The following is a 12,120-nucleotide window of genomic DNA, read 5'->3' as shown; positions in this document are numbered from 1 at the left end:
AGGAGGACAAAGGCAGAAAGAAATGTATCACAGAGAAAGTATCTATAGCAGAGCTTTTAGGAGTAGCAAAGAACTGGACACCAAGTAGGTGGAGAAAGGCTAAACAAATTGTGGTTATATAAATATAATGGAATATGTGTGCTATAGGAAATAATTGACATGAAGAATTGAGAAAAATATGGGAAAGCATATGAATTAAAAGAATAAAAAGCATAACCAAAAAACAACTTAGACAATGGCAATAAAATAAAGGACAAAGGAAAGAAACTGAACATGTAATTGTAATGACCAACATTGTTTTTGTTTTTGGAAAAGATGGAAAAACATTCTCTTCTTTGAAGATATGAAGGATTATTATGGATGTTGGCTTTTGCATATACCAAGCTGATGTGTGAGTTAGTACTGCTGAGAAAGGGCAAAGGGGGAGACCACAGTCTAGAGGACTGAGCTCCTTCCTAATGGCAAATTACCATCTTCATGGCCTAAGAGAAGGTGGTTAGGTAATTGTTTTACTTGAAAGGAGATTCTTGGTATTTAGGCCAGCATGGGAAAAGAACAAGAAGCTATCACTCTGGTGAAGGAGTAAAAAGTACTTCATGGGCTATGGGAGAGATGAAGACTAACTTACCTGGAAACAAAAGGTAAGAGGATCATCAGTGGATTTAACTTTCAAAACTAGTTTGCTGGACCCAGAAAAAGCAAAAATAAAATAAGGTATGGTTTGCTTGAAAGTTAAATTAATTCCCTTTTGTCATTAAGTCTTACTCTGTCTAGTACCACTCCTTAAACAAAGTAATTTATTATCTGTCTTGGAAGGAGAAAAGTTGTAGAAAAACTGGGTTATACAGGTACTTGAGCAAGGTAGCACCTTCCTTCTCCCTTGCTTACCCAGGTGTCTCTGGGCTACTAGAGCAACCATCTAGTATGTGAGGAGTGGAAAGTACTGAATGGGTTTGAATCTTGACCCTGTCATTTGTGATCTATTTGACTTTGAAAAGCCAAGTTCCTGGACTCCTCTGAACTTCAGTTTTCTCATATGTAAATTGAAGGAGCTGGATTTGATGACCCCTAACATAAAATATGGTCACCAGAGCTCTTCAAGTAAGTTATACTCATTTTAACTTTTGATTGTAAGTCAAAGTTGCACACTTCAGGTCTTTAGCAGAGAAAATATGGGCTAATCTTTGCTTCCTTAGGTAAAAATTAAATGGTAAGATTTATTAATAGTCACTGAATAAGATTATAAATAAGGAAAATAGATAATTTCTAAATTACATAACCTGCACTTCCAGATATGGATAATCCTGACATTAATTCACTGCTTTGCAAATATAGTATTAGAATGTAAGTTCCTTGAGGTCAGGTACCAGTTTAGCTTTATATTTTTCTCAGCAACTAGAGCAGGACTCTACATTTAATAATATTAATAAATAAATGTTAGCTGAATGTTTATCTACATCACATGGTACTCTAAGATGACCTATATGAAAGTTATCCCATTATGTTCAGCCACATCTTCTGCTAAATGGTTAGTCTATGAATAGGGGTAAGGCCTGTAGCCAAGAAGTACTATACCCATTTATTCTCATGGAATGACAATTGCCTTATTCTCCCATATAGTGGTGGTGGTGATGGTACCCAGCAAGCAATAGCAATTAGGATACCTTGCATTTGTATATTAGTTGGATATATTACCGATAAGTTTATTACCATTAAGGAGGAGGGTTAAACTGGGGAAAGGGGAAAGGATGGAAAAAAATGATACTAGAGGAGAAAAGAGAATTGTGTAGTCAAAATTTGATGAGGTGAAAAGGGTGGGGGTGGGAGTTGCAATATATCAAATATCAATCCACTGGCTTAAAACCATGGACTAGTTTAAAAGTTTATTTTCTAAGTCAAAATCATTCCAGTTCATTGTAAAGAGCAAAGGCAGAAATTACCTCCAATGGCTATAAGTCTGTCCCCCCGCTGAAGATCTGCAAGTGCAGCAGGTGAATTTGGTGCCACAGTCTCAATGACAACATGTCCACCATATCCATCAGATGACTGAACCAGGCGAAGTGTAAGTCCAACACTTTGTAAGTTGCCTTTGACTAACTCAGCCTTGAGAAAGAGAAAATGTTCCAGAATGAATCTTGATACAACAAACTTATTAGTAATAACAACTCGTTCACATAGCACTCCAACCAACTGCCTCAGGTAATACAAGGGGAACAATGCCCATCTGCAGATGAAGAAATCAAGGCTCTGCACAAAGCTTTTAATACCTGGGATTTAAACCTAGGTCTTATTTGGTCCACTACACTTTTCATGTTAATGAGAGTTGGGAAATTTGTATGTATGTCACATAGAGGGAAGGGTAGGCAATGAATGGGACTCGACTTCACTTGAGGAGGTAGAATTCTGGCAGAGATACTGTAACAGATTTATTTACTAGGGCTGGGAGTGAAGGGAGAGAAGACTTTACAGTAGCAAGACAAATAAGCCTCCACTTGGGAGGTAATGTAAGTGGGCCTGGAATAATCTGCACAAACCATCAAATTACCTTTTAGTCAAATTACCTTTAATGAACTTTCTCAACCTACAGAAGAGGGGGTTTGAAAAGGAATTAATAAAATGGGTGCCTACTTTCCAAGGGCCTGTAGTGTTGGCCGGGAGGGGGGCGGGGAGTGGGGAGTGTATGTGTGTGTGTGTGTGTGTGTGTGTGTGTGTGTATACACACACACAAACACATCAAAATATGTGTGTGCATATTTACTCTCTATGAAATGTTATTTGGGGTCATGACTGTCTAACATTGAAATGTTAACTACCAATTTATAACTGAAAAGTGCAATGATAAATTCTTTGAATCTGCAGCTTGTGTAACAAACGATGGGTGTGCTAACTTTAACAAAGTAGTCCTCTCTCTTCCCCTCGTACAGACATTCTGATGTCCGGGCTTTCAGCTCTGGCCCTGTCACTTCATTAGCACTGGGACCTACCTTAGACAAGTTATTTAACATCTCAGAGACTCAGTTTCTGCATCTATAAAATGTGGGAAATACCTACCTTGCCAACCTCTCAAGGCTTCACAGTAAAGATTAAATAAGATAATGGATGTAACATACTTTGAACTATCCACTTTTTTCAACTAAAAATACAGGCTGATAAATGGGGTGTGTATAAGCACATGTAAATTTAAAGGATGCTTTTTTTGTTGTTGTTGGGGTTTTTTTGTTTGGTTTTTTTTTTGTGGGGCAATGGGGGTTAAGTGACTTGCCCAGGGTCACACAGCTAGTAAGTGTTAAGAGTCTGAGGCCGGATCCGAACCCAGGTACTCCTGAATCCAGGGCCGGTGCTCTATCCACTGCGCCACCTAGCTGCTCCCCAGGATGCTTTTAAATTAAACAAATATAGTAAAATTTCCATTCTCTAAAATAGTCTAATATGGGGGTTGAAGGATGAATTCTCTGATTAACTGAAAGTAGATAAAATTTCTTTTGGTTTGCAACTCTATTGAAAAATGTTGAGAAGACATATTGGCCTACTGTTTTAACTCATTTCAAGAAGGATATAGTATAAATGATAGAATCCTTTTTCTCCCTTAAGTGACTGAGGATCTTCTAAGTCTCAGAGTTGTTCTTAAGAGGAACATACCATTCCATTTTAGATTGTCATAAAATTATAACACATAGGATAACTGGGCTAAATGTGCCGTGATCTGAAGATATCCCCTGTAAGTGGGGATGGGGAGAAGCAGCTTGTCTGATTCAAATTCATCTTTTATTCTGAGCTTATTTTAATGTCATTTTTGTCTGTAAATAAAAATTATTTGTTTGAGAAAAAACAAGTTCCATTTAATCCTAATTGACTTTTTATTTTTAAAATGTGATACATAATTGTTTTAACACAATAAACACGTGCCAACAAATGCTCAAACAAGCTCCTTCATAGAGTACAATCCATCCAAAACAGTTCATTGAACACTTAAGTAAAAAGGAGATGAATGGACTTTTTAACTATGACAGCACTGAACTAAAATTTTCATTAAGATTTTATACTAAATTAAAGTAAAAGAAATTATTTTAAAAACAAACAAACAAAAAACAAAAAACAACAACAACAACAAAACACCCTGTAAAGAGCTAAGTAATTCAGTGTTCTTGGACCAAGAATCAGGAAGACCTGAGTTCAAATTCTGCCTCAGAGACTTACCTGTGTGACCCTGGACAAGTCATTTAACCTCTCACCTACCGTTTTCTCAACTGTAAAAGGGGAACCTCACAAGGTTCTTGCAAAGATCAAATGAGGTAAGAAATGTAAAAGATTTTGCAAACCCTAAAAGACCACATAAATGCTAATGATTATTATCATTTTTTTATTCAATCTAAACAGAACTGTACTTTTGTTATTGCCCTCTACTTGCATTAAAAAAAAAAAACAACACTTTTTTTTTTTCAGTTTCAAATGATCTTTAACATAAATATCAGCTGAAAAACTTCAGGTTTCTCAAGGATAAAGTTTCCCAGAACAATAATTCAGTTTAGAAGTATAAAGTTGCCATCTAGTTATATTGTCTAAAAATCTAATGAGTGGTCACTAATAAATTAGAAGCTTTAGCAAGAGTTTAGACTTTTAAGCATTTATTAAAGAGCATTAGGATCTAATGATCAGAGAGAATAAAAATCCAACTATTTCTATGAGACTCCATCATCCGACCTGCCATGGTGAGGTCAGGAACAAAAAGGCCCCAATGCTTCCTTCCTCCTCCCAGAAGCCTCCTGTCTACACCAGAACCATCAAACGTCACTTCCTGACACCAAGGAACTGACCTTACAAGCCACATGGCTTGCCCTCAGACGCCTTCTCCTCATGGCGGAGCTTTCCTACAGTATCTCTCCAGCAGGGGGCATCACTCCAATTGTCACAGAAGAAATATTAAATGAAATTCTGTTTTATCAATTTTTATTAGATACTGCTAGTGATATTAGCATTATTAGATACTGCTAATGTAAATCTTTAAAAAGAATCAGACATACACTTCAGACTACACATTATAACCTAGAACTATATATACTGCACCACTGTCAGACTAATTGTTATCTATATTTTTTTCATTTGTCATAGGGAATTCATACATTAATCTAAAAACCAATATTCTATTACTAACATATTTTTTAAATGGCAAACAAATCATAGCTGAAGGCTTGGTAATATGACTTCTTTCCACAACAGAAAGTACTAGGTTTATGTGACCACCTCCTAAAAGCTGAAGGGGGGAAAAGGGTTAACACATCAGAGTAATCCTAATTGTAACCTTGCTTGGCCTCTCAAACATTTTCTGCATTAAAAAGGGGTACAATCACACAGTGTATGTGGTTCTTAGCTGCTGGTCAGCTCCCCTCACACTCATGATACCAGATAAATGGGTGGCACAGGCCCAATAGTTACATTCTTTGCTGTTTTATTCAATTTAACATGGATTTATTAAGTTTCTACTATTTACAAGGTACCAAGAAGGGAGGACCAGGCAATGAAGATACAAAAGCCAAAAAGAAACCATTCCTGTTCTCAAGGAGCTTGCATTTAACTGGGGAGACATAACATGCCCACCAATGTATGTATATACAAAGTAATTTTGAGAGGGAGAAGACACAACAGGGAAAGGACAGGAAAGGCCTTCTGTGGGAGCCTTTAAAGGATCCCTTCAGGTGAAGAGATAGCATTCCAAACAATGGAGGATGATTTGCATAAAACAGTAGAAGTGGCAGAAGTAATTTCATGTAGAGAGAGGATACAGCTAGTAGGACAAGCTGATTAGAACAGAAATTATGATGGTCAATAATAGAAAAGAAGACTGTAAAGGCAAATGGTTATTATATTATGGAGGTCTTTAAATTCCAGGCTGAGGGATTTTTGAGGACAGAAATAACATGGTCAGATCTATGTTTAAGGAATTCTATGTAGAAAGTGGATTTGAGGAGAAAAATGCAAGGCAGGGGAACCAATTAGTAGACTACTGCTTTTATCCAAGTAAAAGGTAACAAGGGTCTGAGCGAAGATGAGAAGAGCTGTATGGGTGGAGAGATGAGGACAGATAGGAAAGATGCTGTGGAGGCACAAGCAACAAGACTTGGCACATGATTCAATATGGGGGTGGGTTGGAATTGAAGGAAAAGAAAGAAGTAGAGATGACTCCAAGGTTGCAAGATAATGGACCCGAATAACTGGAAGGCTGATCGTGTCTTCAGCAGAAATAGGAAAGTTTGAGAGAGGGAAGGGAATGTCTCATTGTGGACATACTGAATGTGTGATGCCTCTAGGACATTCAGGTAGATATATTAAGGAGGCAGTTGGTAATGCAGTGCTGGAGTCCAGAACAGAGATGAAGATTGGATATACAGACCTGGGAGTCATCTGTATACAAAAGTCCCACAGGCAACTCTAACTCAGCATATCCCAAACTAAAATCGTTGTCTTTCCTCTTGCCAAACTCTCCTCTCCCCTCAACTTCCCTATTTCTATCAAAGGTTCCACCTTTCTTGAAGTGACCCAGATTCAAGATCTATAGCTATCTTTTACTCTTTCATTTATTCCTCCCCTCCATATGCCATCAGTTCCCAAGTCTTATCCATTCTCCTCAGATAATATCTCCTCTATTCACACTACAACCACTCATTGCCTCTTTCCTGTTTAGATGACCGGGCTAGTTTCCTAACTGGAGCAATGTCATCCAGCTTATCTCCAATCTATTCTTCACACACCTGCAAGATGGATATTGCTAAAACACAGGTCTAAGCATGTTACTCTCTCAGTTTAAGAAGCTCCAGGACCTTTTTGGTTTTTAGCTCAAAGGTAAAATACAAGTTCTTCTAGTTTGCATTTAAAGCCCTTTACAGTCAGACTTTTTACTTGTCTTTCCAGGCTACTTATCCCATTACTCTCCTCCAAGTACTCTGTTCCAGTCAAACTGACCTGCCTGCTGTTATCTGGACACCATGTTCTACATGCTTGCTCCTTCAATTGTGAGTGGGGTTGCATAATTGAAAAATTTGGCAGTAAAAGTTTAATTTGTATACCTATTGTATATACCTATATACCTGGGTTGTGTGAAAATTTCTGAGGTGAAAAGGGGTTGTAAGTGGAAAAAGTTTAAGAAGCCCTCCTATACATTGTATCCTGTCCTCTACCCCTATGTTTTGGAACATGCTGGCTATATTTAGAATGCTTTCTCTCTTGAACTCCCTAACTCAAAGTCTCAATTAAAAGTTGTATCCTAAATAAAGCCTTTCCTATTCCATCAAGTGATGGGGCAGGTAGGTAGCACAGTGGATAGAGTCAAGCCTGAAGTCAGTAAACACTTGTATTCCTCAGTTCAAATCTGGCCTCAGATACTTACTACCTGTGTGACCTCGGACAAGTCACTTAACCCTGTTTGTCTCAGTTTCCTCATCTGTAAAATGAGCTAGAGAAGGAAGTGGCAAACCACTCCAGTATCTCTGCCAAGAAAACCCCAAATGGGGTCATGATGAGTTGGATACAACTGAAACAAATGAACAACAACAAAATTTCATCAAATGACAGAGCCGTCCCACCTAAAATTACTTTATATGTATTTTGTATTTTTTCTTTTTTTTTGCTGATGTTCACTTTATTATTATTTAAAGTTTTGAGTTCCAAATTCTATCCCTCTCTCATTCCTCCCTCCCCAGGGTTGCAAGCAATCAGTATAGGTTATACATGTGCAGTTATGTAAAACCTTATTATATTAATCATTTTACATAAAAAGACTCAAGTAAAAAAAAGAGAGAAAGCACAAAATAGCATGCTTCATCATTAGTCCTTTGGGATTGTCTTGGATGATTGCATTGCTGAGAGTAGTTAAGTCATTCACAATTGCTCATAGAGAGATAATGCTGTCACTGTGCACAACGTTCTCCTGGTTCTGCTCACTTTACTATACATCAGTTCATATGAATCTTTTCAGGATTTTCTGAAATCATCCTGCTTGTCATTTCTTATAGCACAGTAATATTCCATCACAATTATGTACCACAGCTCGTTCAGTCATTCTCCAATTGATGGATATTCCTTTGATTTCCAATTCTTGGCCACCACAAAGAGTTGCTATAAAGATTTTTTGTACAATTTTTTTTTCTTTTCTCTTTTTCACATTACTATTGTTCAATGTTTCCCTTCATCCAATTCCCTTCCCCGTGATATTTACTCTATTTTCTATCTTCTTTAACTCTATCCTTCCTCAAAAGGGATTTACTTTTGACTGCCCCAATCTGCCCTCCCTTATTTTACCCCTCTCTCCTTATCCCCTTCCCCTCCTACTTTTCTGCAGGGTTAGAAAAATTACTCCACCCAATTGAGTGTGTATGTTATTCACTCCTTGAGCCAACTCTGGTGAGACTAAGGTCTTTGAACCAATTCTGATGAATGAATTAATGAATTCTCATTCACTACCCAGTTTAGATAGATTACTCCACCCAATTGGGGGTGTATGTTAACCCCTCCTTGAGCCAACTCTGATGAGTGTAAGGTTCATTTACTGCCCTGCTTCTCCCCTATCTCTCCCCCACTCCATAAGCCCTTTCCTGTTTATTTCACATGGGATTTCACCCCATTCTACCTCTCCCCTTCACCCTCCCCCAGTGTATTCCTCTCACCCCTCAATTTTACCCTACAGATGTCATCATGGGGCAGCTAGGTGGCACAGTGGACAAAGCACCCACCCTGGACTCAGGAGGACCTGAGCCCAAATCCTGCCTCAGACACAAGACACTCACCCACTTTATGACCCCAAGCACGTCACCCAACTCCAACACCCCACAAAAAAAAGATAAACAAAAAATACTTTATAGATATCATCCCTTCATAATCAATTCCCACCTGTGCCCTCTTTCTAAATTTATTTCTATGATCTGCCCTAATACTGAGAAAGGTCATATGAGTTAGACGTATCATCTTCCCATGTAGGAATGCAAACAGTTTAAACTTTTAACATCCCTCTTAATTCTTTTTCCTGTTTACCTTTTTATGCTTCTCTAGGGTCTTGTATTTGAAAGTCAAATTTTCTATTCAGTTCAGGTCTTTTCATCACGAATGCCTGAAAGTCCTCTTTTTCATTGAAGTTCCATTTTTTCCCCTGAAAGGTTATACACAGTTTTGTTGGGTAGATAATTCTTGGTTATAATCCCAATTCCTTTGCCCTCTGGAATATCATATTTCATGCCCTCTGATCCTTTAATGTAGAAGCTGCTAGATCATGTGCTATTCTGACTGTGGGGCTCCACAGTACTTGAATTGTTTCTTTTTGGCAGCTTGTAAAATTTTCTCCTTGACCTGGGAGCTCTGGAATTTGGCTATAATATTCCTGGGAGTTTTCATTTTGGGATCTCTTTCAGGAGGTGATCGGTGGATTATTTCAATTCCTATTTTACCTTCTGCTTCTAGAATATCAGGGCAATTTTCCCTGACAATTTCCTGGAAGATGATGCCTAAGCTCTTTCCCTTGATCATGGTTTTCAGGTACTCCAAAAATTTTTAAATTATATCTCCTGGATCTATTGTCCAGGTCAGCTGTTTTTCTAAGGAGATATTTCACACTGCCCTCTATTTTTTTTATTCATTTGTATTTGTTTTATTATGTCTTGATTTCTCATTAAGTCATTAGCTTCTATTTGCTCAATCCTAATTTTTACGTAATGATTGTCTTCAGGGAGCTTTTGTACCTCCTTTTCCATTTGGCCAATTTGGCTTTTCAAGCTGTTGACTTTTTTTTTTCATGATTCTCCTGCATCGCTCTCGTTTCTCTCTCCATTTTTTCCTCTACCTCTCGTACTTTATCTTCAAAGTCCTTTTTGAGCACCTCTATGGCTTGAGACCAATTCATATTTTTCTTGGAAGCTTTGGATGTGGGAGCCCTGATGTTGCTATCTTCTTCTGAGGGTGTACATTGATCTTCCCTGTCACTAAAGAAACTTTCTATGGTCCTCATCTTTCTCTGCTCATCTTGACAGTCTTTTACTTGACTTTTAACTCCTTAAAGTGGGGCATACTTCCAGGATGTACTGTCCCAAGTTTCAGGGAGTCTAAGGTGGTGTTTAAGGAGGGGTAGTTTCTTTACTTACCTGGCCTGTTCTCTGGTCCGTAGATAACCCCAGGCCAACTTGCTAATTAATGAGACAGCAAAACTTTGTGTGCTGTGGTTGTTAGTTCTGACAAGCCTGTGCCCCCTCCCTCCCCGACCTGGGCCACCACTACTTGAACCTATTTCCTGGTTCCCAGCAAGGGTGAAAAACCCAAGTTTCACCTCAGTACCAGCAGAGACCCCTGTAATCTCCCCCCTGCCAACTGCTCAGCCCCCTCACCAGACTGTGAGCTTAGTTCCAGATGACATTGACACTACAGCTGATTCAGAGGCTCTGGGGAGTCTCTTTCCCTGGTTCAGCCTGCCTGGGACTGAATCTGTGTCAGTGTGGCTGCAGGGTTGGGCTCCACTCATGCCTTGGCACAGCAGTCCCCTCCTGTCAACTTTATAAGCCGTCTTTGGCTGGAAAATGATCTCAGCCCATTCTTTTGTGGGTTTTGCTGCTCCAGGAATTGTCTTATGGCATTATTTTGAGGTTTTTTTGGAGAGATTATGTCATGAGTTCCCAGAACCTACTGCCTTTTCTCCACCACCCCAGAAATGGCCTGTATTTACTTTTCTTTGCATATACTGTTTTAGTCAAACCGTAGGATGAGAAGCCAGCCTTCAGGGGACTGAGAAATGAATGAGAGGTGGAAAGTGGAGAGAGCACTGGACATGGAGCCAGGAAGACCTGGATTCAATTACTACCTCAAACACTTAATAGCTGTGTAATTTCCTTTATCCTTACCTGCAAATCCTCTGTAAAATGAAGCGGATTCATTCCAGCTCTAAATCTAAGACCTTATAATCCCAAATAAAGATGAGTACAAATGACCCCAAAGGTATAATTATGAATGGAATATAATTGATTTTATGTTTACATTATTAATTTTAAAGGAAATTATCATTGGAAACAAGATTTAAAGAAATATTAAACCTTAGTTCAAATTAACAGGTGAGTAAAGAGAAATCTTTACTTCCCTTCCTGACTCCTATTTATATCTAGAAGAGAAATCTCTTCTATCCACAGCTCTCTGCCACCCTTTTCAATTATAAAAATATGTTTATTAAGCATCTACTATGTGTAATGTATTGAGCTAGGTACTGGGAGACATACACAGGGAAAAAACACAATCCTTGTCCTCAAGTAGTTTAGATAGCATGGGGCACTTTCAGCTAAAGGAATTAGGGAAAGCTTTCTTTACAAGTTATCACTTGGACTGGTTTTGAAGGATAGATATAATTTCAGTACGGAGAGATTGAGAAGGGAAGTAGTTGGGGGAATATAGGACATATTGGGCATGGGACATTCTAGGAAAGGTTTCAGAAAAATCACATATTCAAAAGTATGGAATAAAAAGTAGTCAAAAGTATTGTACTAAACTGTATAGTATACAAGGAGAATTCAGAGGAAATTAGGTTGAAATGAAAAGGTAGGTTAGAGCAAAACTGTGTTGGCTAAGCAAGGGGTTTGGACTTCAGTCAATAGGCAATAGAAACCATTCTGAGCTCTGAGATGTAAAGTGAGAAACACATGTTTTTCATGATAGCTGACATTTACATAGTGCTATAATAACTGTATAAGGATGTGGAAGAGGGCAGAAGAGATTGGAGGCACAGGTTAGGAGACTATTGTAATAGTCCACACAAGAGAGAATGAGGTCTATATCTAAGGTGGCAGCAGAAGAACAGAAAAGTGATGAAGTAGAGACAAAATTCACAGGCTCTAAGGACTAGCTGAATGTAGGGAGAGAAAGAGTCAAAGATCACTTTTGAATTTAAAGCATGAATTCCTTGCAGTAAAATGGAATAGTAGACAGAAGTAAGAAATGGGAGGCTGGGGGAGGGGTAGAGAAATGGACCATGGGAGTGTCTTTAATTTTAGATAAGATGCCCCATGACATCTTATTTAAGTCTGTTTTAAAAAGGTTGTATTAGGGTAAAGGTACAAAGTACAACGTACTCCTTGAAGTAGTCCAACGGTAAAAAAGGAGATG

The 12,120-nt window shown here is 38.4% G+C and overlaps 1 protein-coding gene across 2 annotated transcripts in view; it reads right to left on the bottom strand.

Annotated features, from left to right (window-relative positions):
• Window positions 1-12,120, bottom strand: part of PDZD8 (PDZ domain containing 8) — a 119,170-nt gene that overhangs the window by 3,465 nt on the left and 103,585 nt on the right. For both annotated transcript variants that reach the window (XM_043981952.1, XM_043981951.1), the window contains one exon: window positions 1,941-2,103. In XM_043981952.1, the coding sequence (XP_043837887.1) occupies window positions 1,941-2,103 (163 nt within the window). The remainder of the gene's footprint in view (window positions 1-1,940; window positions 2,104-12,120) is intronic.

The sequence above is a fragment of the Dromiciops gliroides genome, chromosome 2, assembly GCF_019393635.1.
Source record: "Dromiciops gliroides isolate mDroGli1 chromosome 2, mDroGli1.pri, whole genome shotgun sequence".
NCBI lineage: Eukaryota > Metazoa > Chordata > Mammalia > Microbiotheria > Microbiotheriidae > Dromiciops > Dromiciops gliroides.
Note: the sequence above shows the minus strand (reverse complement) of the source record. Positions and strands in the feature narration are given on the sequence as shown.